Source organism: Rana temporaria, chromosome 12 (assembly GCF_905171775.1).
Source record: "Rana temporaria chromosome 12, aRanTem1.1, whole genome shotgun sequence".
Lineage (NCBI taxonomy): Eukaryota > Metazoa > Chordata > Amphibia > Anura > Ranidae > Rana > Rana temporaria.
In genome coordinates, this window is record NC_053500.1 from 13,232,221 (window position 1) to 13,259,610 (window position 27,390).

The 27,390-nt window shown below is 43.4% G+C and overlaps 1 protein-coding gene across 1 annotated transcript; it reads right to left on the reverse strand.

Annotated features, from left to right (window-relative positions):
- Positions 1–18,600: 18,600 nt before the first annotated feature.
- SRXN1 (sulfiredoxin 1) lies at positions 18,601–26,232 on the reverse strand. Its single transcript, XM_040330313.1, has 2 exons — positions 25,986–26,232; positions 18,601–19,028 (listed from the first exon to the last, which is right to left on the reverse strand). Exons 1-2 carry the CDS (start codon positions 26,211–26,213, stop codon positions 18,825–18,827), a joined length of 432 nt encoding a protein of 143 aa, XP_040186247.1. The 5' UTR covers positions 26,214–26,232; the 3' UTR covers positions 18,601–18,824.
- Between the last annotated feature and the right edge of the window lie 1,158 nt (positions 26,233–27,390).

Sequence of the window (27,390 nt, forward strand, 5' to 3'; positions counted from 1 at the left end):
TGCCTAGTATTGGCAGAGTATTGGCAGGGTATTGCAGAGTATTGGCAGGGTATTGCAGAGTATTGGCAGGGTATTGCAGAGTATTTGCCAGAGTATTGCAGGGTATTGTGTATTGCAGAGTGCACAGTATGGGGTAGGGATGGCTGAGCATGGAGGGATGGATGGCTGGATCTGTGACTGCAATTGTCCGATCCCTCCGGCGTCATCACATGACACCAGTTTGTTTACAAGTGATTGCTCCGTCATTTGATGGAGCGATCACGTGGTAAACGGCCGCTATCAGCGGCAATTTACCGTGATCTGTGATGCAAAGATTCTGGGAGGACGTCCATAGACGTCCTCCCAGAATAACTCGACCGCGCTGTAGATGTATTTTGTCGGCATGTGGTTAAAGTGGCAAATAAACACTTCCATTAGGATCTGGGTTCAACATTTACAAAATGGGGCTGAATTGCACTTGAAAAACTTTAATCTGTATTGAACATGCAGTATGGTTGTTCAGTGGTTGGCACTATTATTTTCAGTTTTGAGGGATCACAAGAAGGTATCTGTGTGCAGGCAAATATCTTCCACCAGGTTTTAGAATGTATCCTATTTAGTTCTAAACTATTCTCGCAAGTGCAAATGTTATTTTTATACAAGCCATATAGATTTTAGTTTTAGTGAAGCTGTAAATTATACAAAAGAATTAAGGTAGAAATGTCTGTAAGCGTATCCGAGGATTCACCTCCTGTAATAATTTAGATCCGGTGACAGTGATGATGATGAAGTCTTGGGGAATGCAGACAGCAAGACAAGATAATGGCTGCTCCCTGGGGTACGAGAATGGCATTGGACAGGTGTGAGGAAGGAAATGTGATGAGGTCATGATGTCACTGAACCCCCCCTCCAGGGAGCAGCAATTCAGGTAGCAGCCCACGTGTTACTCATTAATAATGAGTCATGTGCTTATAAGCCGTCCTGTTTGTTTCTCCCCCTGAGTATGGAAGCCCCCAAGTGGCCTATTTCAGTTATAGAAGACTTCCTAATGCAGTAACCCTCAGAAATTCAAGTTGTTAAACCATCTGCATGTTAAAGGGAACCTGTCAGGGCAGCTGTAAAGTTTCACAGGCAAGCTGGAGGCGCTGTCCCAAGACAAACCTAAGCAACATCCTGCAGACATGTGCTTGCCCTGGGGAAAGCCTCATTACAGGAGTTTGGCCGCAGCACTTGAAGCGTGCCATAGATATGCCAGGTATCAAATGCCCCAACAGGTTTCTTTTACAGAGAACCTTTACTTGTGTTGAAAAAGCTTTACTTGCTTCCACCCTTTCCAGCAATACATATCGTATATACTGGAGTATAAGCCGAGTTTTTCAGCACATTTTTTTGTGATGAAAATGCCCCCCTCGGCTTATAATCGAGTCACCTTTTTGCGCCTGATCTCCCAGACTTTGGGGACTCGGTACCGGTAAACTTGGCACACATGTAGCCCCACTCTTCCTCTACAAGTGTGCAAAATTTGTTGTCCGGGGGACCTATGGCCGGGGAGCATCGATTTTTCAAAACCGGGCACCCCTTCCATAGACTCCAATGTTAAACTGTAATTTCTCCGGTGACTTTGGGGACCCGGTACCGGCCGGTCGTAGGTCCTCTGGACCCAGAACTTGGCACACATGTAGCCCCATTTCTCCTCTACAAGTGTGCAAGTTGTTGTCTGGGGGACCTATGGCTGGGGATCACCGATTTTTCAAAGCCGGGCTCCCCTTCTATATACTCCCATGTTAAACATTAGTCTAGTCATGGACACTGTGAGGCATGGACACAGTGAGGCATGCACATGGACGCAGTGAGGCATGCAGATGGACACCCTAGGCTTATACTCGAGTCAATACGTTTTCCCATTTTTTTGTGGTAAAATTAGGTGCCTCGGCTTATATTCGGGTCGGCTTATATTCGGGTCGGCTTATACTCGAGTATATACGGTACTCAAGATAAATAATCTATCCAGGGGTTTGGAAGTGCCAACATACCTATTTCCTTAGGGCACTTCAACTTTCCAATCTCACTCTGGCAGTTGTGTTGTACAAATAAGGGATCTAAAGATAGAGTTAATGCTACAGAACTGCTTCAGCGGGATGACCATTGGTGAATTATGGAGAATGTACACAATCTGTGGCATTAAAATTATTTTTATTAAAGGGTAACTCCACTTTCTTGGTGAAAAAAAATAGCAAATAAAAAAAAAAAATATAGCACATATAATTGCGACACTAATCATATTGTTAATTGAATCTTATTAAAAATTACCTTTCCTTTTCAATCTGCAGCCACTGTAATTTTCTGAGAATGCATTGCAATATGGCCGCCTGGAGTGTGTACTGACCACTCCCCAGAAACATCATTTCCTGCTTGTGTGATTGGCTCACCAATTGTCCCAGAAGTCGGCCTAAGATACAAGTCAGATTTTAGGCATCCTCTGCAACTTCATTTTTGGAGAGATACTTTCATTAGAAACACGTCTAAAGGGATGCAGGCCCAGCAGATTTCCTCATTAGTGCTCTGCAGCTGCCACACCTGACAGTTAATTATTATACCACTCCCATTAGACCCACTCAGTACAGAGGCACAGACAAACAAATATGGATTTCCTCAGAACAACAAAAAATAGGAATCTGCAACAAAGGTTGTTATAATCCTTGCAATGTACATCGATCACCCAGAGGGGAATGTTTTTTTTGCAAAAAAAATGTTGGAGTTTTTACGTTAATCTTACCCACTGGGGAGAGTTTCAATCTTAACCCTATCGCAGCAGTGGTTCAGCAAGGGGATTAAATGTAACCTAATGTAATCCAGGGGTTGGGAGTGATCTGGATTCCTAAATTATGGAATTCTGTAGATGCCGGAATATTTAGTAAAGACACCAACTGAGGGTCAGGTTTCCTGTCTAGCAGCATAAGTGAGGACTTCATCCAGTTAATCACCAACCCCAAGTAATGGCCACATTTTTGCACAACCCCCATGGCCTCTCTCAGAAATAGTGAAGTGTCTCCCAAAAGCAGCATGGCATCATCTGCATAGAGCATCAGTTTTTCATGGGGGCCTCCTTATTGGAAACCACGAATATTAGAGTTGGAGCGAATGTGAGCCGCTAGCGGCTCTATGGCCAGGGCAAAAAGGAGCGGAGACAGCAGGCACACTCCTGTCTAGTGCCCCTATACAGGTTAAAATGTGTAGACACCCGTCCTGCTTCTCTTATTGCAGCCTTAGGGGAGGTATACAGTAGTTGGACCCATGAAACAAAGCCCTTACCAAATCCAAATTTCTGCAAAACTGACCAAAGATATGACTACTCTATACTATCAAAAGCCTTGTGTGCGTCAAAAGACAACAACGCCCTGTCCCCAATATTATCAGCCCTGGACTGTATGTTAATGAAGATAGACTTCTGAGTCATAAAGCCCGCTTGGTCAGAGTGAATAATAGAGGATATCACTTTATTCAGTCTTAAGGCCAAAACCTTTGCCAGTATTTTGACATCATTTTGTAAAAGGGATATAGGCCTGTAAGAACCAGGATCTAAAGCAGCGATGGCCAACCCGTGGCGCGCGGAGCGTCGGAAGTGGCCCTCGACCTGCTCTGAAATGGTGGGTTGGAAAGCCCAGATCGCAGGTTGCCGACCCGCCATACCACAGCATCAGTGTTGTGAATGAAGCTGGTGGTAGAGGAAGAAAGTGGCTGCGTAGCAGAGCCCCATAAGCCGGTGCCTTCTCTACAGCGCCGGCTTTTGCCACAGGCGGAGTCTATGGCAAAGTTCAGCTAACCCGCAGGATAGATACAGGTGCACTACGCTGCCCCCGCGGTGTGAGCAAACCGCAGAACATCAGTGTGAAAGCAGTCTTAGGCCCTTTTCACAAGATCAGCCCGACCAAATGGGACCCTCAATTCACCTGTATAGAGCGACAGGTGTCTGTTTTTAGCCCACCTACCTCCAATCCGAAAACAGAAGGGAGTTTGTACCCTTTTGTCTGGGCGGATCGGAGGGCCATAGCGTAGCCGTGACCTGTCATCCGCCCACTCCGCTGATTGTGGCCCTTGACTGGTTGCCAAGTTAGTTAAGTGGCCCTCGCTTTTCAAAAGGTTGGGCACCCCTGATCTAAGGATTCTTTAGCTGGATTTAGTAGCAGTAATTAATTGGCTTTGGTCATAGAAGGGGAAAGACACATATTTTCCATGGCCTCATTAAAGCGGAGGTCCACACAAAAATGGAACCTCTGCTTTTCGGAACACCCACCCCCCCCCCCTCCAGTGTCAAATTTGGCACCTTTCAGGGGGATGGGGGTTCAGATACATAATACAGGTATTTGCACCCACTTCCGGGCATAGACTCCCACGGGAATCATGCCCCTTCCTACCCCCCCCCCCGCTGTCTTCTGGGAAACACACAGGTCCCAGAAGATAACAGGGAGCAGTTAGAAAGCGCAGCGTGACTTGCACATGCGCAGTAGGGAACCGGGAAGTGAAGCCGCAACGCTTCATTTCCTGATTCTCTCACCGAGGATGGCGGCGGGGGCAGCTGAGAGCTAAGCGATTGCTCGGCTTTGGCTGCCGACATCGCGGGCGACCTGGACAGGTAAGTGTCCATTTATTAAAAGTCAGCAGCTGCAGTATTTGTGGCTGCTGGCTTTTAATAATTTATTTTAGGCGGACCTCCGATTTAAACACTTCCAAAAGTTTTGGTAACATACTTTCAGCATATTGTTTATACACTTAGACGAGAATGGCATCTTTCCCTGGAGCTTTTGAGTTGGGGAACATCCTCGTCGGCACCTGCAGTTCCTCCAAAGTAAGAGGAGCATCTAGTTGGTGTCTCGCAGAGTCCGACAAAGTGGGTAAATCAATCTCTCCCAGATAGGTGAGCAGAGATTCCTCTGTATAGTTTGCTTAGATTGATATATGTCAGAGTAATATGTCACAAGTTCAGACAGTATAGTGTTGGGGGAATTTGTCGCTGCCCACATGGGCATCCGTAGAGCACCAATGGAGGGGGATACTTGTTGTGAAAGGACAATCTTGGCTAAAAGGCGACCAGTATGTTCTCCCTCCTCATAAAATAACAGTTTATTGAAAAAGCGTTTCTGCTCCGCTGCTGAGGAGGAAATCCGGCAAAGTGCCTCCTGGGCAGATAACCATGCCTCCCTGCGTTCATCAGTAAGATTAAAAATTAATTCCGCCTCCAGATCATGCACCAACTGCTCCACCACTCTCTTTGTGCATTAGTGGCCCGCTTAATTGCTTTAATCTCCCCAATAAACAGTTACCTAAGAAAGGCCTTAAAAGTCTCCCATACTACCCCCAATGCATGAGTGTGCCAAAAAGAGGCTATTTTGGTAGCTACCTGAGCCTGTGATGGGATTAAATTTAGCCAAAAGGCATTCAGCTTCCAAGGGGCCGACGAACCTCAATGGATATAACCAACGGGGAGTGATCAGATATTCCTCGAAGGCCATAGTTAATCGTGGAAATAAATCGGTCAGCTGTAACCAAACAAAGGCACAAGTCTATGTGTGAGTGACAATGACAAATGAGATTTAGAGAAGCACGAGAATTGTCGCTCTCCTGGGTATTTTCCCCTCCATGGATCAATCCAACTCACCTCAATTCGTTTTTTAGAGCTGTGCGGTGCAAGCCATGTCCCACAATAAGGGGGGGGGGGGGGTGTTTGTCCAATGAGGGGTCCAGGTAGCAGTTAAAGTCCCCCAAGACATAAAAAGGTACTTTCGGATGACCCAACTGAAACTCCAGTACCACCCTCAGTTACATCATATCCTAACCATTCCCACACATTCTTGACCATTCTCCTGCCTTCCAGCCCATCCTGTCATGTGCCCTTTCTTCAATGTGCTCAGGGCAGCCCATCATGCAGGACAGTATTTTAGACTTTTTAAAAAGAACTGACTGAATGCAGTGACTTACTGGATATTGATTCCAGTATTGGAATCAATCCTGGATAACTTCCCCAGACCTTGCACTTAAAAAGTTAATAATGGTAGTTTCAATGTTTCTATCCCAAAACAGTCCATTTAAAAGGAACCCATGTATTACCCATGCTGGGAAGATCAACAAGTTACCTTACCAGTTGTCCTCTCCAGATAGAAAGGGCAAATCTTCCTAATGCCGCGTACACACAATCGGTCAAACCGATGAGAACGGTCTGATGGACCGTTTTCATTGGACCAAACCAATCGTGTGTGGGCCCCATCGGTTATTTATCCATAGGTTAAAAAAAAGCAATCTTGTTTTAAATTTAACTGATGGAATCCTAACCGATAGAAAAAAAACGATCGTTAGTAGGCACGACCATCGGTTACAAATCCGCGCATGCTCAGAATCAAGTCGACGCATGCTTGGAAGCATTGAACTTCATTTTTTTTCAGCAAGTCGTTGTTTTACGTCACCGCGTTCTGACACGATCGTTTTTTTAACTGATGGTGTGTAGGCGCGACAGACCATCAGTCAGCTTAATCGATTAACCGATGAAAACGGTCCATCGGTCCGTTCTCATCGAATGGACCGATCGTATATACGCGGCATAACAGTGGCAAAGGTATAGCAATAAAAACCTGAGAGGTATTCTATTCCATTCCTACTCTATCCAAAACAAAACAAAAAGCAATATTTTTTTTTGCTTTTAATTATACTTTAGGTTTGTAATTTTCTAAACTAATTAGAAAAGGTTTTCTACATAGACTTTGCAGTTCTGTTGTCTGTTTTCAATTGTTTTCACTGGGTAATAATAGGTTGTACATGCAGTAAATAAAGCCTGTTGCAAATTTGTAATAAAAATAACCATAGCCTTGCAAGCAGCATTTCCAACTGGTTGCGGGCTACAGCAATACCTTTTCATTGACAGTCATCTGCCCTAATATCCATGCTAATTTGGAAGCAATTACTGGCAGAGAAATGGCTGTTTTCATCTCAATAAAGCTCTGAGATATTGAATGGCTGCCATGTGTCTAAGATTTACTGTAGCCTTCCAAATTAAAATTGCATGTAGATCTCATTAATGTAAGGTGTGTGTGACCAGAGGAAATGGAAAAAACAGAATTTATCTTCACAGATAATCCTTGCTCAGTTAATAGAATTAGCCTTTTCTATGTCGGGTTTGGAATTCTTGCTCATTGTAGTTGCTCCAATGCTAGCAAGTAAAGATGTTGTCTGCACTCCAAGATATGGCTCCATTAACTGTTTTTGTTTTTTTGCCATCGGGCACCAATGAAGGGGACCCTGTCTGGTTCCAAAATGTCACCTAGAGTAAAGACCAGGGATGGTCAACTTATGAGCTAAGGGGGGTATGTAGGGTGTTGAGAGTTTCTTGTATGTAGGGTTTTAAGAGTTTCTTGTATGTAGGGTGTTGAGCGTTTCTTGTATGTAGGGTATTGTGTGTTTCTTGCACATAGGGTATTGAGCATTTCTTGTATGTAGGGTGTTGAGCGTTTCTTGTATGTAGTCAGAGTCTTCGAGTATGAAATGTGATAACCCTAACAACCAAGGCCTGAGGTGTGCCTTGGCCTAGCTGGTCGGTATGCCTGAGAAGAGGGCATACCCTGAATGTAAGAATAAGAAAATGTACAAAGAGAAATGGTGTGTATGAAAGCTGGGGGAACGGGTAGGTGGGAAACCTGAAATGGCGCCAACCCAGGACCTGATGTGGGAGGAGGCTTATATACTCAGCAGACTCCTCCCACAAACACAGGCTAGCCTTCAGCCAGCCTTTACACATGTAGATTACTGAGCGTTTCTTGCATGTAGGGTATTGAGTGTTTCTTGCATGTAGGGTATTGAGCATTTCTTGTATGTAGGGTTTTGAGCGTTTCTTGTATTTGGGGTATTGAGTGTTTCCTTACATGTAGGGTATTGAGTGTTTCTTGCATTAGGGTATTGAGCGTTTCTTGCATGTAGGGTGTTGACTGTTTCTTGTATGTAGGGTATTGAGTGTTTCTTGCATGTAGGGTGTTGAGTGTTTCTTGTATGTAGGGTGTTGAGCGTTTCTTGTATGTAGGGTTTTAAGCTTTTTTTGTATGTAGGGTATTGAGTGTTTCTTGCATGTAGGGTATTGTGCGTTTCTTGCATGTAGGGTGTTCAGTGTTTCTTGCATGTAGGGTATTGAGTGTTTCTTGCATGTAGGGTATTGTGCGTTTCTTGCATGTAGGGTGTTCAGTGTTTCTTGCTTGTAGGGTATTGTGCGTTTCTTGCATGTAGGGTATTGAGCGTTTCTTGCATGTAGGGTATTGAGTGCTTCTTGCATGTAGGGTGTTGAGCATTTCTTGCATGTATGGTATTGTGCATTTCTTGCATGTAGGGTGTTGAGTGTTTCTTGCATGTAGGGTATTGAGTGTTTCTTGCATGTAGGGTATTGTGTGTTTCTTGTATGTAGGGTATTGAGTGTTTCTTGCATTAAGGGTATTGTGCATTTCTTGCATTAGGGGAATTGTGCATTTCTTGCATGTAGGATATTGATTATTTCTTGCATGTAGGATATTGAGTGCTTCTTGCATGTAGGATATTGAGTGCTTCTTGCATGTAGGGTATTGAGTGTTTCTTGCATGTAGGGTATTGAGCGTTTCTTGCATGTAGGATATTGAGTGCTTCTTGCATGTAGGGTATTGAGTGTTTCTTGCATGTAGGGTATTGAGTGTTTCTTGCATGTAGGGTATTGAGCGTTTCTTGCATGTAGGATATTGAGTGCTTCTTGCATGTAGGATATTGAGTGCTTCTTGCATGTAGGGTATTGAGTGTTTCTTGCATGTAGGGTATTGAGCGTTTCTTGCATGTAGGATATTGAGTATTTCTTGCATGTAGGGTATTGAGCGTTTCTTGCATGTAGGATATTGAGTATTTCTTGCATGTAGGGTATTGAGCGTTTCTTGCATGTAGGATATTGAGTATTTCTTGCATGTAGGGTATTGAGCGTTTCTTGCATGTAGGATATTGAGTATTTCTTGCATGTAGGGTATTGAGCGTTTCTTGCATGTAGGATATTGAGTATTTCTTGCATGTAGGGTATTGAGCGTTTCTTGCATGTAGGATATTGAGTGCTTCTTGCATGTAGGATATTGAGTGCTTCTTGCATGTAGGGTATTGAGTGTTTCTTGCATGTAGGGTATTGAGCGTTTCTTGCATGTAGGATATTGAGTATTTCTTGCATGTAGGGTATTGAGCGTTTCTTGCATGTAGGATATTGAGTATTTCTTGCATGTAGGGTATTGAGCGTTTCTTGCATGTAGGATATTGAGTATTTCTTGCATGTAGGGTATTGAGTGCTTCTTGCATGTAGGGTAATGAGCATTACTTGCATGTAGATGTTGAGCATTTCCTGCATGTAGGGTATTGAGTGTTTCCTGCATGTAGGGTATTGTGCGTTTCTTGCATGTAAGATGTTGAGCATTTCCTGCATGTAAGGTATTGAGTGTTTCTTGCATGTAGGGTATTGAGTGTTTCTTACATGTAGGGTATTGAGTGCTTCTTGCATGTAGGGTATTGAGTGTTTCTTGCATGTAGGGTATTGAGTGCTTCTTGCATGTAGGGTATTGAGTGTTTCTTGCATGTAAGGTATTGAGCGTTTCTTGTATGTAGGGTATTGCATGTTTCTTGCATGTAGGGTATTTGGCGTTTCTTGCATGTAGGGTAACCCATTGAAATTAATGGGATTCCCTACACGTGACACTCAGAACCGTATGTGCACTCCGATGATGTGAACGGAGCGGTACACTTGTAATGGTTTCCTGTTGGGACAATGATTGGGCAGATGGACTCGTGGTCATCAGATATCAATAAGTGGTAGTAGTAGGTCAAGGCCTAATCATGTATTCATGTTCAGTCATGTGAAGGAGAAGCTCTATAATTTGTGATTCTCTTGCACATAATTGGATATTTATGGTGAACACACATCCCCTTTATTGCACACTTTATCAGGCCCCTGTCTCAGTAGCCTATACTTCTTATTAGTGAGGGAACAGGATTGATACCTTCACCTATATTGGTTTTTGAGGAACTAAGGACCAAGGTCTCTCACCCTTGTTAATTAACGGTTATGTCCTTTTTGTAATATATTTCTTCCCCCGGATGATATAGAACCTCATTCTTCAATGCTGCAACTTGCACCAGAAAATTGTCTGAGTGACATAGTCTGCTGGATGCAAATGCAGACACTTTTCACACTTAAGGTCCCGTGTCATTTTCTATTGCGGTTATTACACACGTTTGCTTTAAAACGATCATCTCCGACCCCGGTTACTATAATCCATTGTTACATTTTGTTCCATCACATAATTGTTACCAGGTGTCTGTCCGGCTCCTGTTACGCAGCTTTGAGAGAAGTGTTATTTTGTTAATGGTCCCTAATAGTGTCAGAGATGAGAGAACGTCGCCATCTGCTGGAGGAATGGAGTAAACCTGAACCCTCATCTGGGCCTTTGTGTGAATGGGGGTTGCAGGGATTTAATTCATTCCTTACCTCACTGCACAGAGCGGACTACTGCTCTGCACACAGAAAAAAAAAAAAACAGACATTACCATAGCCTGTCTGGAAGATTTATCACAGTCCTGGCATGTACACCTGTCTTGTGTCTGCCTAATAATCTCTCTGGAGGACGCCAAATGAGCCCAGTCTATATTGCTGTAACCAGAACCAGCCGTAATGTAATAATGTAAACCACACAAAGCATTTCCTCTTTTATTCCAGACAGCACAGGCTAGGGCCTACTGTATCTATATTTACAGGTCACGAAACTTTGGGGCCATAGGCTTTTCTTTTTGTTTTCCTTTTCTTTTTTTTGTGGTTGGTATATTACGTAAAAACTAAGCTAACTTCAGGCACACACATGCAAATACAAACACAAATATATTGCAACAATAAATGCAGAAATGTTCATAACACAATAATGAATTTTCAAATGCATGTGAATATAATTTGTAGCCTTTTTTTTTTTTTTTTTTGAAAGAGCATTAAAGGGTTAGAGATTATTATTGTTGTCTGTGTTTCCTATAGGGTTATCTACCCTCTCTATTTGTCTTGGTGACCATAGGCGTGAGCAGCGGGTGTGTCAGGTGTGGGTGGCCACAACCTAATCACTATGTGTGGTGCTAATTCTGCAGAGGCGCATTGCCAGTGGTATTAAAGCGGAGTTCCACCCAAAAATGGAACTTCCGCTTAATCCACTCCTCGCCCCCTTACATGCCACATTTGGCATTTAATTTTTTTTGGGGGGGGGGGAGTGGGGGCTTCAGGAGAAGGGGACTTCCTGTCCCACTTCCTCCTTCCGCCGAGGGGCTGGTAAGGCGAATATCTTAATCGCCTTACTGCAGCCCCTCCCTGTAGGCGATCGCCTGTACAATCGGACGGTGCAGCGCCGCTCGCGCATACGCAGTGGGTGCCCGGCCGTGAAGCCGAAAGCTGTCACGGCCGGGTGCCCACACTAGGAATGAAGACACCGGCCGGAGAGGGGGGAAGAGGAGCGGAGCCCCGGCCGGCGCGTCGCTGGAACGTGAAGCAGGTGAGTGTCTGTTTATTAAAAGCCAGCAGCTACACTTTTTGTAGCTGCTGACTTTTAATAAACATAAAAAAAGGCTGGAACTCCCCTTTAACCCTTTTTCGGCAGTTAGCGGGGGGTTAATACCGCACCGCTAGCGGCCGAATAGCGACGCAATTCTGCGGCAATTCAGGCAGTATAGCGCCGCTAAAAATAGCGCCGCTATACCGCCACCGCACATCCTGCCCCAGTGTGAAAGGGGTATAACAGAAAAATTTGAAAGGAAATTCCAATACCTATAATTTAATAGTTAGTTGTTGTTAGTTAGTTAGTATTTCGGATTTTTGTTCTTTTGAATTTTCGCATTTTCTTTCTTATTTTTGGATTTTCAAATTAAAGAATTTACAAAATGACGAATTTACAAATTTACAAATTTTCGAATTTACGAATTGTGAGCATAGCAAATAACCCAAAAACAAAACAACAAAACAAATAAAATGAAAATGAACAAATTTTGTCTAGCGTCTTGTACACTTTCTATCTATCATGATAGATGGTCTAATTTTTCTTTCTCTATTATCTATCTATCTTTTTATCTCTTTCATACTCTCTCTCTTTATTATTTAAGAATACATTTGGGTAAATATAAAAATAATTTAATGTCTCGGTGACACTAACCTTCACCAATTTTCTCTATCTATCTATCTATCTATCTATCTATCTATCTATCTATCTATCTATCTATCTATCTCTATGGCCTCGTACACACGACAGAGGAACTCGACGTGCCAAACACATCGAGTTCCTCGTCGAGTTCAGGGATGAAGCCGCCGAGGAGCTCGGCGGGCCGCCTTCTCCCATAGAACAACGAGAAAATAGAGAACATGTTCTCTATTTTCTCGACGAGTTCCTCGGCGGCTCCATCGGGCCAAAAGTGTACAGACGACAGAGTTTCTCGGCAGAATCCGGCTCTGACCGAGTTTCTCGCCGAATTCTGCCGAGAAACTCTGTCGTGTGTACGAGGTCTATCTATCTATCTATCTATCTATCTATCTATCTATCTATCTATCTATCTATCTATCTATCTATCTATCTATCTATCTATCTCAGGGCTGTCTTAATGAGAGGGCACACCTGGGCACTGCCCAGGGGCCCCAGCTGCATGGGGGACCCCTGCACTTTCCCCAAAGCAGCTGGTCCTTGAGCCCACACTGCCCCGAAAATGTGGGCCCCATGATGGCACTGAGAGTGATAGATGCAAAGGGGAGGCAGTCTACCTCCTACCTACTTAATGGGCTAGATTCAGATAGCCCAGCGTAAATTTCTGCAGGCGTAACGTATCTCAGATACGTTACGCCGCCGTAACTTAGAGCGCAAGTTCCGTATTCAGAAAGAACTTGCGCCCTAAGTTACGGCGGCGTAACGTATGTAGTCCAGCGTAAGCCCGCCTAATTCAAATGTGGATGATGTGGGCGTGTTTTATTTAAATTATTTGTGACCCCACGTATTTGATGTTTTTTACAAACGGCGCATGCAAAATTACGCCGCAAATCGTCAATGCTTTAGACGTGAACGGAACTTACGTACAGCCCTATTCGCGAACGACTTACGCAAACAACGTAAATTTTCCAAAATTCGACGCGGGAATAACGTCCATACTTAACATTGCGTATGCCTCATATATCAGGGGTAACTTTACGCCAGAAAAAGTCTTACGTAAACGACGTAAAAAAATGCGCCAGGCGTACCTACGTTTGTGAATCGGCGTATCTACCTAATTAGCATATTCCTTGCGTAAATTGACGGAAGCGCCACCTAGCGGCCAGCGTAAATATGCAACTAAGATACGACGGCGTAAGAGACTTACGCCAGTCGGATCTTAGCCTAATTTCGGCGTATCTTGCATTCTGAATACAGAAAGAAGATACGCCGGCGCAGCTTTGAATTTACGCGGCGTATCAATAGATACGCCAACGTAAATTCTTTCTGAATCTAGCCCAATGTGTGTTTACCTGCACTGTCATCATTGTAGGGGCCCCAGAGCATTACTTTGCCCAGGGGCCCACAATGCTATTAAGACGGCCCTGATCTATCTATCTATAGCTATATATCTATCTATCTATTTATCTCTCTCTCTCTATTATTTCAGAATACATTTGGGTAAACATTAAAAAATTTCAAGTCACAGTATCACCAAGCTTACCATATAATGATATGTAGAGATATGTAGAAATCACTGTGGCAAACAGAATGGTGTTACCCTGAGTTGCGACTTCATTTTCCAGATGAGTTAACTTGCGATGATCACAATGAATGATGTTAGAAATTGTGTAGGACATCAAGCAGTTAATTAAATCGGGATTAATTATGTTGCAGTTACGTCAAGTCAGGGAAAAAAAACAGGGTCAGAGCCATGTTTTCCAGTTGATCTGCTGCATACTTTGATTCTGTCTTATGAGCAGGATTTCCATTAAGAAAAGAGAAGCTGTCTTTACTGTAAATAAACAGTTCATTTAAAAAAGGCAAGTTTCATTAGCACAAAATTGCTCGATTATCTTCTGGCTGTCACAAATAAATATACCCTTGGATTGCTCAAGCAATCCTTTCATTTTTTTTTTTTTTTTTCCTTTTAAAGGGATTGTAAAGGAATTCCCCCCCCCCCCCCCTAAATATCTTTCTTTACCTTAGTGCAGTCCTCCTTCACTTACCTCATCCTTCCATTTTGCTTTTAAATGGCCTTTTCTTCTGAGAAATCCTCACTTCCTGTTCTTCTGTCTGTAACTACACACAGTAATGCAAGGCTTTCTTCCTGGTGTGGAGAAAGCCTCTTGAGGGGGGAGGGGGCGAGCAGCAGTGTCAGGACGCTAGGGTTGTCCCGATACGAGTATCGGGACCGATACTGAGCATTTGCGCGAGTACTCGTACTCGCGCAAATGCTCCCAATGCTTCGCCCGATACTTTTTTCAGAGAGAGGAGGCGGAGAGCAGTCCTCAAAGAGAAAGCCAAGACCTCTCCACCCCGCCGCCGCCGTCTAGTTGATCAGCGCGGGGAACAATACAGCTTTCTTTTGAATAGCTGTGTGTTCCCCTGCCGCGTCTCGTCATATATAGCCCCTCCCCCTTGTCCGGGCACTTTGATAGACAGATCACCCGTCCCAGGATTGGATGGGTGATCTGTCTATCAAAGTGCCCGGACAAGGGGGAGGGGCTATATATGACGAGGCGCGGCAGGGAACACACAGCTATTCAAATGAAAGCTGTAATGTTCCCCGCGCTGATCAACTAGGCTTGGGGGGGGGGGCTTGGCTTTCTCTTTGGGGACATGGCTGTATTTGTGGGGGACATGGCTGTATTTGTGGGGGACATGGCTGCATGTGTGGGGACATCGGTATCGGCGAGTAAATGAAAAAAAGTATCGGTACTTGTACTCGGTCCTAAAAAAGTGTTATCGGGACAACCCTACAGGACGCCCACTAACACACAGCTCCTTTCTCTATCTGTAAAGTAGAGAGTGTCCTGACTTGCCTGCTCGCCCCCTCCCCCCTCAAGAGGCTTTCTCCACATCAGGGAGAAAGCCTTGCATTACTGTGTGGAGTTACAGACAGAAGAACAGGAGGTGAGGATTTCTCAGAAGAAATAAGGACATTTAAAAGCAAAATGGAAGGATGAGGTAAGTGAAGGAGGACTGCACTAAGGTAAAGGAAGATATTTAGGGAAAACATTTTTTAAGGATGATGGTACCTTTCACTGTAGTATCTATATACTTCACTTCAGAGGCTCCTATTTTATGTTCCCATAGAAAATGAAGTTGACCGTAAACATTATCTCCCAATTCACCCCAAAACTAGCCACAACGGTTTTATGGCTATGGTTAGCTTGACGTACTCAAGTGGGAGACATTTTTTCTTTTTTTTTTCAGTTATGATTCGTGTTCACAAGAACACATGCCCCCTCCTGGAAGCCAACAAGAATGCATCCGCTGAAGATATCCCGCTTGTCTAGGTCAATGGCCTTAAGCTGCGCCATCAACTTCAGTAAGAATCAGTAACATCAGTGTTGCCAAGATCTCTGCTGAGCGTTGTGCTTTAAATAGAACATTCACTCTGTGTGTAGCCATGTTGAATAATCCTCTGAAGCAACCAGGCAGAGAACAGAGCTGAGTACAAGAACTCCTATACAGTTCCTATACAGCGCTCTGCTATATTTAGACATTTAAATAATAAGCACGTTGCTTCTCAACTACCAATTACTTGGCAATGGCAACATGTGTTAAAAGCAGGGGTGGTCTGTGCATTGTCTCCTGCAGCTTATTGATTGCTGCCATTGTGAACCTACCCAGCTCGCTGCAGATCCAAAATAATTTTAGATTCATTTTAAAACTGTATATTCATTCATTAAAATGTGTTTTCCCAGAGCTTTTTGTTCTGTTTGAGGGAAAAAATATTTTAGGTATCTCTACAGTACGGTGACAAGAAAAATAATGCCTCAACATTTTGTAAACTAAATAATAGTACACAGAGGCATTTATAGGAAATTTCAAGGAAGTTCATACCACCGCATCCTGTGTATCCTATACTATTGTTCCAAGACTGCATTTGTTTATCGGATGACTGATCAGGCAAGCGGGCATTTTTATGATGTATCCTCCCAGTCAAGAGATACTCTCCATACCCAGCTCCTTACATTGCTTGTCAGGTTGGTTGAGGCCGAGCTGACGGGAGGGCTTTTCCTTACACCTCTTGTCCGGTTTCTCCTGAAGGTGGTGACAGGATATAACAGGGCACGGAGTGGCACGGGTGCCTGGTTGGAGATCCTGGACAGAAGGTACTTGCAGCAGGTGCCAAGCAGCGGGCAGGTTTGTGGACTGGTTGATGCAGATACACGCCAACAGGTGCAGGACAGCAGGCAGACTGGTGGACTGTCAGGTGCAGGTACACAGCAGCAGGTGCAGATCAGCAGACAGACTGGTGGACTGGCAGGTGCAGGTACACAGCAGCAGGTGCAGAACAGCAGACAGACTGGTGGACTGGCCGGTGCAGGTACACAGCAGCAGGTGCAGGACAGCAGACAGACTGGTGGACTGGCAGGGGCAGGTACACAGCAGCAGTTGCAGGACAGCAGACAGACTGGTGGACTGGCAGGGGCAGGTACACAGCAGCAGGTGCAGACAGCAACCAAGCTGTAGAGCAGGCGGATACAGGGTCTCGGGTGGTCAGGCAGACTGAAGTCGGAAACTACCAAGCAGCAGAGGTAGCGAATCGGATCCAGAGAAGAGTCAGGGCTAAGCCAGGGTCGGTATCAAGCGAGGAGAAAAGGCACTGAACAGAAGGCAAAAGGCAGAGTCAGGTCAAAAGCCGGGTCAACAATCAGGTATCAGGAACGAGCAGAGTCAAAAAGGCCGGGTATACACAGGAACAAGCACAGGATCAGGTCACAGACCGTAGAAGCTGATGACCACTCAGCAATTTTCTGGTCTATGGAGCCAGTTTAAAAAAGCAAGAGGCGGGAAGGAAAAGACAGCTGGAAGGAAAAGACGGCAGGAAGGAGAAGACGACGGGAAGACACGACTAGAGAAGACAGCGGGAAGGGACAGCTAGAGAAGACAGCGGGAAGGGACGGCTAGAGAAGATGGCGGGAAGGGACAGCTAGAGAAGACAGCGCTATTAAGAAAGGAATTGTCAAAAACTGTCTCTTGTGTTTTTATTACATTTCACTGCTTTTTGGGTGAATGGATAATGGTAAGATGTACCCAATACCCATTCACATGGAGGGGCTGGATCTGGGGGCCCCTTCTTAAAGGGGGGCTTCTAGATTCCAATAAGCCCCAAAGCACCCACCCCCTCTGTTGAGGGCATGCGGCCTGGTATGGTTCAGGAGGGGGGCACTCTCTCGCTCTTCCACTCATTTTTCTGACCTCGGGTAAGGGTCTGTTATGGATTTTCGGGTGTCCCCATTCAATTCTTTAAAGATTTTTTGACGTGGGGGTCCTCTCTGAATCCACACTAGACCTAAAGTGCATGGTATGAACCTGGGGGAAACCCCACTGTGTTTTTTCCACAAATTTTTATTTCTTTTTTTACATTCAGATTTCAGCGACTACAGGAGAGTCAGGACGCTCTCTACGTTGCAGATAGAGAAAGGAGCTGTGTGTTGTGGGCGTCTTGACTCTCCTCTAGTCCAAGAGAGGGGGCGAGCATGACACTCCACACCAGGGAGAAAGCCTTGCATTACTGTGTGGAGTTACAGACAGAAGAACAGGAAGTGAGGATTTCTCAGAAGAAATAAGGACATTTAAAAGCAAAATGGAAGGATGAGGTAAGTGAAGGAGGACTGCACTAAGGTAAAGGAAGATATTTAGGGAAAAAAAAAATTGTATCTTTACAACCCCTTTAAGTTGAAAAACCTTCTTTGCTGCAGCTGCCCCCCCCCCCCCTTTTTTTTTTCTTACCTGAGCCCAAAACCGATCCAGTGATTTGCTCAAACCCAGCGGCTCCATTTGCGGTCTCTCTCCTCATTGGACAGATTGGTAGCAGCAGAAGCCATTGGCTCCCGCTGTTGTCAATCAAATCCAGTGACGCAAAGGGGGGGGTGAATGGACAGAGCATCAGGACTTGGAAGCGCACCTGCACGGGTGCCCCCATGGAAAGCGGCTTTCCGTAGGGGGGGGGGGGGGCTGATGAAGGAGAGGAGCCAGGAGCGCCGCTAATCCCCAGAAGGGGGGGGCTGCTCTGTGCAAAACCCAGAGCAGGTAAGTATAACATGTTTGTTATTTTTATTAGAAAAAAAAAAAACCTTTGCAACTCCTGTTAGTGAACAGACAGCCAGCAGAATAATCACACAAATCTCGATTTTCTATATTTATATTTTTAAACTATTTTATAAGTTAAACATAAGTATAAATTATATATTATGGTTATATACAGTCTATATTACAATCTCCATATTTTTTTAAAAATATCAAATTTTCCAACAGACTTAAAAATATAAGTTTTGCATTCAGTTCTGCTTGAAAATAAAGCAGGCCTCGCCATTGCTCCTCAGAATCTTGTGAGAACCTTCATATGAAAACGGGAAATGTTCTTTTATTCACCTTTTTTTTTACTTTCATGGTACAGTGCAGGGTTGTGCCTCATTGGCGGCTGTGTCTTTATCCATACAGCTTCTGTTTTACTTACTGATGATAAATGAGGGCCTAGCATAGAGAAATCCATGAAAGGCATAGGGAGTCATGCGTTGGTCGGGCTCAGGAATGTGTCATTCAATGTACATATGATAAATAATAATTTTCTCCACATGGTAGATTCTGAACTCTGGGCTATTGAAGGTCAGGTGTGCTGGAACCCAGGTACGTACGTAGATCACTGATAGAAGACTGGATAATTTTGCCCGCTATAGTTTCTCTGTTGAGCCTCTGATGTGCTGCGTAACGATGACATCCGCCAAATGAGTAAAAGTAATCGCCTCCGTTGCGACCTTTGATCCAGAGAACATCAATAGGGGGCACCTGGTCTGCATCTTCCTGTAATACAGTGAACAGATGAAATACAAACTTGAAATCAATGTACTGTATATGAAATTTTGTCATTTGCAACCCCTGTTGTATTGCCTAGCCAGTAGAGTAACAGTTCCAGGTTCCTGTCATGTACCTGCTCATTGATTTATAAATGGGACTTATCAGGCTGCTGAGGACCATGTACTCCCCTCTTCTTGAAGCCTCAAATAACACTTTCCTTTTCCATTTATATAGTAGCAGCATTGCACAATGCAAGAGAGCAGCATGGTCAGAGATTATAACTTCTTTCCAAATGTTTTCTGCTTCACCTTTTGCCTTCCAATTTTGATGATTCCCTACTAAGACCTTGATAATCTCGATTTATACAGGGCCGATTCTAGGGTCACAGACGCCTGGGTGCAGAAATATTTCTGGAGACTGCAGATATAATACAGGGTACGGTCAGAGACTCCAGACATACTACAGGAGATGCTCAGAGACTGAAGACATACTACAGGAGATGCTCAGAGACTGCAGACATACTACAGGAGATGCTCAGAGACTGCAGATATAATACAGGAGATGCTCAGAGACTGCAGATATAATACAGGAGATGGTCAGAGACTGCATTCATACTACAGGAGATGCTCAGAGACTGCAGATATAATACAGGAGATGTTCAGAGACTGCAGACATACTACAGGAGATGCTCAGAGACTGCAGATATAACACAGGAGATGGTCAGAGACTGCAGACATACTACAGGAGATGCTCAGAGATTGCAGACATAGTACAGGAGATGGTCAGAGACTCCAGACATACTACAGGAGATGGTCAGAGACTGCAGACATACTACAGGAGATGCTCAGAGACTGCAGATATAATACAGGAGATGGTCAGAGACTGCAGACATACTACAGGAGATGCTCAGAGACTGAAGATATAATACAGGAGATGGTCAGAGACTGCCGCTATGGTCTCCGGCTGCTTTGCTCTTCTCCTCTGACAGGAAGAGGGAGGGAGGATGGACTTGGGCAGAAAACACAGCCTCTTTCCTCCTCTGATCCACTCCTGTCAGTTGCCGGCAGAGAAAGCTGCCTCTGGACACAGACAAGAAGAGGAGGAGGAGTTGGAAGGGGAACACTCTGGCGCTTCAGTGCTCCCCACCTCTGTGGCGCCTGGGTGCGCTGCACCCTGTGCACCTGCCCAGGATCGGCCCTGGATTTATACTTCCATTCTCTGCATTCATGGTATGTGTTTATTACCATGTACTACCCCGGAGACCCCTACTACCTCTCATTTCTTTCTTCCCTATCTATTTTTTTCTCCTACCTAAGATTACTTTTTATTTTATTTTATCTTTTTTCTCTCTTCTACTTTCCCCCCCATTCTCTCTCTCCTCTTCAATTCACTCTTTATATAGTTTATACTTTTATTTCCTTGGTTATCATTATACCAATTGTACATAGTTTCAATATATAGTATAGGATTTTAGATTCTATAATAAATTCTTTATTTCTTTTTATTTAAACTATACTCTTGATTATCATCAAGAGTATAGTTTAAATAAAAAGAAAAAAGAAATAAAGAATTTATTATAGAATCTAAAATCCTATACTATATATTGAAACTATGTACAATTGGTATAATGATAACCAAGGATTTAAACAGTACTGTAGGGAGGGGGATTTAAACAGTTGGAACTCCGCTTTAATTATTATTAAAGCGGAGTTCCAACTGTTTAAAATAAAAAAAATAAAAATTTTGCATGAATATCGCTGTTTTAACAAACTTATTTATAACACTCACATTTTACGAATGGATCGCCGCTTGATTGCCGATTTCACAAAGTAAGATAACTTATATTCTGCTTTCCTGGCTTTTTCCATCTCGCTTGTGGGCATGTGAAGCTCACAAACACTATCTTCCGGGACACGGTGCAGCTGAGTGACCAGCATGCACTGCCCGTTCTCACGCATGCACAGTATGTACGGCTCGCAGCGCCATACACATCAGACGTTTCCATCACAACGGGCGTCGTCGTCAGTAGTGTCCGCCCCGTTGTTATGGCCCTTAGGCGCTGCCCACTGACTCCTGGGAAATTATGACACACATCTCAGAGGAGCACCAGCGATCACGGGTGCCGAGGGAAATGACGTCAGGCGCCACAGAGAGGAACTGGCAGAATACAAAGGACCCCATAGCAATAGTGCTGAAGGGGTGAGTAAAAAGAAATATGCTGATGCATAATGCTGTTGATTTCTGTAGTTTTTTTGGGGTGGAACTCCACTTTAAGACCTTTTTTTTTTTTATCTGAGGTTATCTTATATTAACCTGGTCTAAGTTGGTTTTATCCTTTCTTATACAATGTATGACGTCATCTTTTGAGTAGTTAGATCCATGCTAAAATTGTTTTAGTTAAACTACTTTTAGTTTATGTTGGAACTACATCTCAATATTATTACCAATGCCATATATGTGATCTTTTTCTTTTGCTGCCACCATATGTACTTATGTATGCTAATTGTTAAAATTCAATAAACAAATTTGACAAGAATGTTTTCTACTGTGCATGGGGCTGTGTGAATATTGTACAGAGAGACATATTATTTCAATATTTTTTTTTTTTTAACCACTTGACCTCCAGAAGGTTTTACCCCCCTCATGACTGTACTACTTGGTAATTGCACGTTCACACAACACTGGACATTTTCACTTAGGGGTGTACTCAGATTTGTTGCCAGCGGTTTAGACATTAATGGCTGTGTGGTGAGTTATTTTGAGGGGACAGCAAATTTACACTGTTATACAAGCTGTACACTCACTACACAACATTGTAGCAAAGTGTCATTTCTTCAGTGTTGTCACATGAAAAGATAGACGAAAATATTTACAAAAATGTGAGGGGTGTATTCACTTTTGTGAGATACTGTGTGTGTGTGCATATATATATATATATATATATATATATATATATATATATATATATATATATATATATATATATCTGCAGTGTAAGATCATCTAAGGTACTGCTGCTTCTGACTGCTGGTCTCACCAGATTTGGAATGAGATTTGGTTATATCACTACTGTGCTGCTTACTTTTCTGTTTGCTGGAGAGGAAGCTGTACCTGAGGACCTTAAGTGCCGGTTCACACTACCGCGACTTGGGATCCGACTTTTGTCGCCCCAAGTCGTGCGACATGAGAAATTAAGGGAAGGAGTGATGTGAATCCGCGCCACAGAAAAAATTTTAAATATGAGCTGCAGGAAGGACGGTGAAATATATATACCATAAGGTACAAATAGAATGTCAATTACGGTGGCTGCCCCTACGACATGAGAAATTCAATTGAAGTTAATGAGAGCCGTCTCAATGTACACTACTGAAGTCGCTCCGACTTCAGAAAAGGTTCATGTACTACTTCAAGTCGACTTCTAGGCAACTTGTACCTATAGATTTCAATGGAAGTCTCCTCCAAAGTCGGATTAACTGAAGCAAATTTACAGGAAAATAAAATAGTTTACTCAGGCAAACCCCTCCCTCCCACAGAGCTGATTATTCTGTGATTGGCCACAGCCAAAGTCGCCTGTCCTGGAGGTAACTTTAAGTCGCGTTGTAAGTTGCTCCAAGTCGCGCTGAAGTTGCTTTGCAAAGTCGCGCTGTAGGTCAGGTTGCCCCTGTCCAGCTTTAAATATTGCTTTTCATTTTTAATGACTGATGTCCAAGACTAATGGTGTTGTATATCTGATAAAACTCTACTTAATGTCATCATTTATTTATGATAACACTTTGCTAAAAATTCAGCTCTGGTTGGAAAGTTTAAGCTTTTTGGGGGATATGCCACATTGTAGCACCCCAGACCTATTAATTATTATTTAAAGTGATTTTCTGTTTACATTTCCCTGATTTAGTGTATATCATACTGCTGCTATATAATTGGCAAAGAAAAAAAAAATCTAAAACAACTTGTCAGCATCTTTTAGTCATTCACAAACTTGTCCAATTTACGCTACGCCTCCGCAACTTTGACAGGCAAGTGCAGTATTCACAAAGCACTTGCTCCGTAAGTTGCGGCGGCGTAGCGTAAATAGGCCGGCCTAAGCCCGCCTAATTCAAATGTGGAAGATGTGGGCGTGTTTTATGTAAGTTTATTGTGACCCCACGTAAATGACGCTTTTTCCGAACGGCGCATGCGCCGTCCGTGAAAGTATCCCAGTGCGCATGCTCCAAATTAACCCTCAAAAAGCCAATGCTTTCGACGTGAACGTAAATTGCGCCCAGCCCTATTCGCGAACGACTTACCCAAACAACGTAATCAACGGAAAATTCAACGCTGGCCCGACGTCCATACTTAACATTGGCTGCGCCTCATATAGCAGGGGTAACTTTACGCCGGAAAAATCCTTACGTAAACGGCGTATCTGTACTGCGACGGCCGGGCGTACGTTCGTGAATAGGCGTATCTAGCTGATTTACATATTCTAGGCGTAAATCGGCGTACACGCCCCTAGCGGCCAGCGTAAATATGCAGTTAAGATACGACGGCGTAGGAGACTTACGTTGGTCGTATCTTAAACAAATTCTGGTGTATCTGATTCTTTGAATCAGGCGCCAAGATACGACGCCTCACACTCAGAGATACGACGGCGTATCTGGAGATACGCCGTCGTATCTCCTACCTGAATCTGGCCCATTGGGGTTCATTTACTAAAACTGTAGCTTTTTCTCAAACTGCAGTGTGCAAGAGGCCTTACTTTGTTTATTTTATTTATTTTTTCCCTAGAAAATCTTCAAATTATTTACAGAGATTACCAGCGGGTAGTTAGCTGTTTGACCTCTTGCGCATCAGAATTTTTCCCTAGAATGTTTCATTCTGGTAAGTTATTTATATGTATATGTACATTGTTAATATGTTTTAATTGAAACAATTACAATTTAGATTAACAGTCTCTTTTAAACTGAACTTAATGCAAGCAGATAAAATAATTATTGATATATATATATATATATATATATATATATATATATATACAGTGCCTTGCAAAAGTACTCAGTACTCACCCACCTTGGCTTTTTACCTTTTTTGTTACATTATGGCCTTTAGTTTGATGTTTTTTTAACCTGAATTATATGTGATGAATCAGAACACAATAGTCTAAGTTGGTGAAGTAAAATTTGAAAATAGATCCATAAAACTATTTTTTACCCCCTTGGTTATGAAGCCCATAAAAAGCTCTGGTGCAACCAATTACCTTCAGAAGTCACATAATTAGTGAAATGATGTCCACCTGTGTGCAATCTTAGTGTCACATGATCTGTCATTACATAGACACACCTTTCTGAAAGGCCCCAGAGGATGCAACACCTAAGCAAGAGGCACCACTAACCAAACACTGCCATGAAGACCAAGGAACTCTCCAAACAAGTAAGGGACAATGTTGTTGAGAAGTACAAGTCAGGGTTAGGTTATAAAAAAATATAAAAATCTTCGATGATCCCTAGGAGCACCATCAAATCTATCATAACCAAATGGAAAGAACATGGCACAACAGCAGGGTCTGGGAAACTGGTCACTCTGTACCACTATGTGTGTGATTTGAGGCTAGGATGGAGGTTCACCTTCCAGCAGGACAATGGCCCCAAACACACTGCTAAAGCAACACTTGAGTGGTTTAAAGGGAAACATGTAAATGTGTTGGAATGGCCTAGTCAAAGCCCAGACCTCAATCCAATAGAAAATCTGTGGTCAGACTTAAAGATTGCTGTTCACAAATGCTGACTATGACCCTAAGAACACCATTTCTACAGTCAAACACAGAGGTGGAAACATGATGCTTTGGGGCTGTTTCTCTGCTAAAGGTACAGGCCAACTTTGCCACATTGAGGGGCCAATGGACGGGGCCATGTATTGTAAAATCTTGAATGAGAACCTTCTCCCCTCAGCCAGAACACTGAATATGGGTCTTCCAGCATGACAATGCCCCAAAATATACTGCCAAGGCAACAAAGGAGTGGCTCAAGAAGAAGCACATTAAGGTCATGGCGTGGCCTAATAAGTCTCCAGACCTTAATCCCATAGAAAATTTACAGAGGAAGCTAAAACTTTGAGTCGCCAAGTGACACCCAAGAAACCTTAAGGATTTTGAGAAGATCTGTAAAGGAGAGCGGACCATAATCCACTCTACTTCATATATAAAATGAAGTAGAGTAACTCCTGCCGTGCCATAAATAAAATCACATCAACAGCGGACTCCCAATTAATCCTCCGATATAAAACAGAAAATAACGATGATGCGATCTCTGTATGATGCAATATGTTTACTTCAAAAATCCATCTTCATGGAAAGTCAAGTAAATTCAAACAAGTCGTTGTACAATTTCAAGCAGTACAATGCTCTTCATCAATCTATCTCATTCACTCCTAACACAAGACTTGCTTTACCAGCAAGCTGTTGATAATGAGTTCAGAAGGGACACCTAGTCCTTAATTTCTGTCCCTCTCTGACTGCCAATGTGTCTGTTTATCCACCTACCCCATATATCTGGCGCAGTTCTGGGTACTATACCACATCTGATTGTCTATATACATTATTCTAGTCTTATTGTCCCCCTTCTGGGTCATACTGGCCCCCGGGATGCAAGCCTTCCTGGTACATGGTTTTGTTATAAATAGTTGCACAATTTTCGGTATCTGAGGTCTCTCATGTCACAGCTATACAATAGCTATTTTTCGAACCCGTACTGTTCTATATGCCTATCCACGCCAGCAGGCAATGCTAGGTCTGTTGGCATTTGGACGTATTTGTGAGACCTTCATGTTGTTTGAATATGCCTTTTTACTATTTTTCTTTTTGACTGTGAACTGCAACTTTTTAGAAACTAAAAGAATTACAAAAAAACAAACAAACAATGAGTTCAGTAATCTGTAATGTGAGTCAGTATTATTGGTTGAAGAGAAGAAAAAGTAATTTTTTGATACCTGCAGGGTGTCCACGAGACTCTGCACCTTGCCCTCATCCAGTTCGGATGGGATGGGTCGGATCAGGACTCGCATGGGGATGCTGTGCACATCGGAGATATTACCGGAATGTATACTTCTGCTATCCTGCGTCGTATTGCCCGTCGTCATCCTGCGAGCCTGGCCCATTCTCGGTACCCCAGACCTGCTTATACAGATCACAATATGTCTGAGCGGTCTGTGATACATGGATACAAGCTTCCGGGGCTGCCCCACTTTTTATCAGGGGCCTACCACCACTATCTCCTAAACAGGGGGGGGGGGGGGGATCAGCAAGACAGCAGAAATAAAATGCCAAAGGGAAAAATTTATCAGGAGACATATTTTTATTATCAACCATGATGGTAACCGGAGAATATTTCAGCGTCTGTGTGCTCTACACACCCCTTGTTCACTTGTTGTTGGTTTAGCCCGACAGCTCAGTCACAGTGATTCAGCAAAGCAATGTCCGGAATCCTGAGCTCAGAGTGTGAGCTGACACAGCGACCTTCTGCAGCTTACACAATCCCATTGTGCTTCTTCCAGCCACATGATGGTGTGTGTGCTCCTCGTACCGTGTACACTTGGCTCAGTGCCTCTAATTTGATTTATATGAAGAGCTATCGGTGTACCTCTGCACCCGTAGGGTCACGTCAGGCAGGCAATTTATTTGCAGAAATGCTCTTAATTTTTTTCTCCTTAAAAAAATCATAGTTATTTTATTTTTTTTGAAATACATACAATTTTTTATAGCAATTTATAGCTCAGCCATTCAGAGTTTAAACAGCATTTCATATCGGTGATAGCCCCCCCCCCCCCCCCCCCAGCGCCAAATACTTTGCATTCACCTCTGGCTACAAATCAATTAAAGGGTAACTCCACTATCGTGAAAAAGAAAAAAAATTGAATAGAAAAAAATATATACAGTATCTCACAATATACCTTTTCACGTGACACTGAAAAAAAGTGACACTTTGCTACAAAGTTGTGTAGTGAGCGTACAGCTTGTATAACAGTTTAAATTTGCTGTCCCCTCAAAATAACTCAACACACAGCCATTAATGTCCAAACCGCTGGCAACAAAAGTTTGTACACCCCTAAGTGAAAATGTCCAAATTGGGCCCAAAGTGTCAATATTTTGTGTGGCCATCATTATTTTCCAGCACTGCCTTAACCCTCTTGGGCATGGAGTTCACCAGAGCTTCACAGGTTGTCACTGGAGTCCTCTTCCTCTCCTCCATGACGACATCACAGAGCTGGTGGATGTTACAGACCTTGCTCTCCTCCACCTTCCATTTGAGGATGTCCCACAGATGCTCAGTAGGGTTTAGGTCTGGAGACATGCTTGGCCAGTCCATCACCTTTACCCTCAGCTTCTTTAGCAATG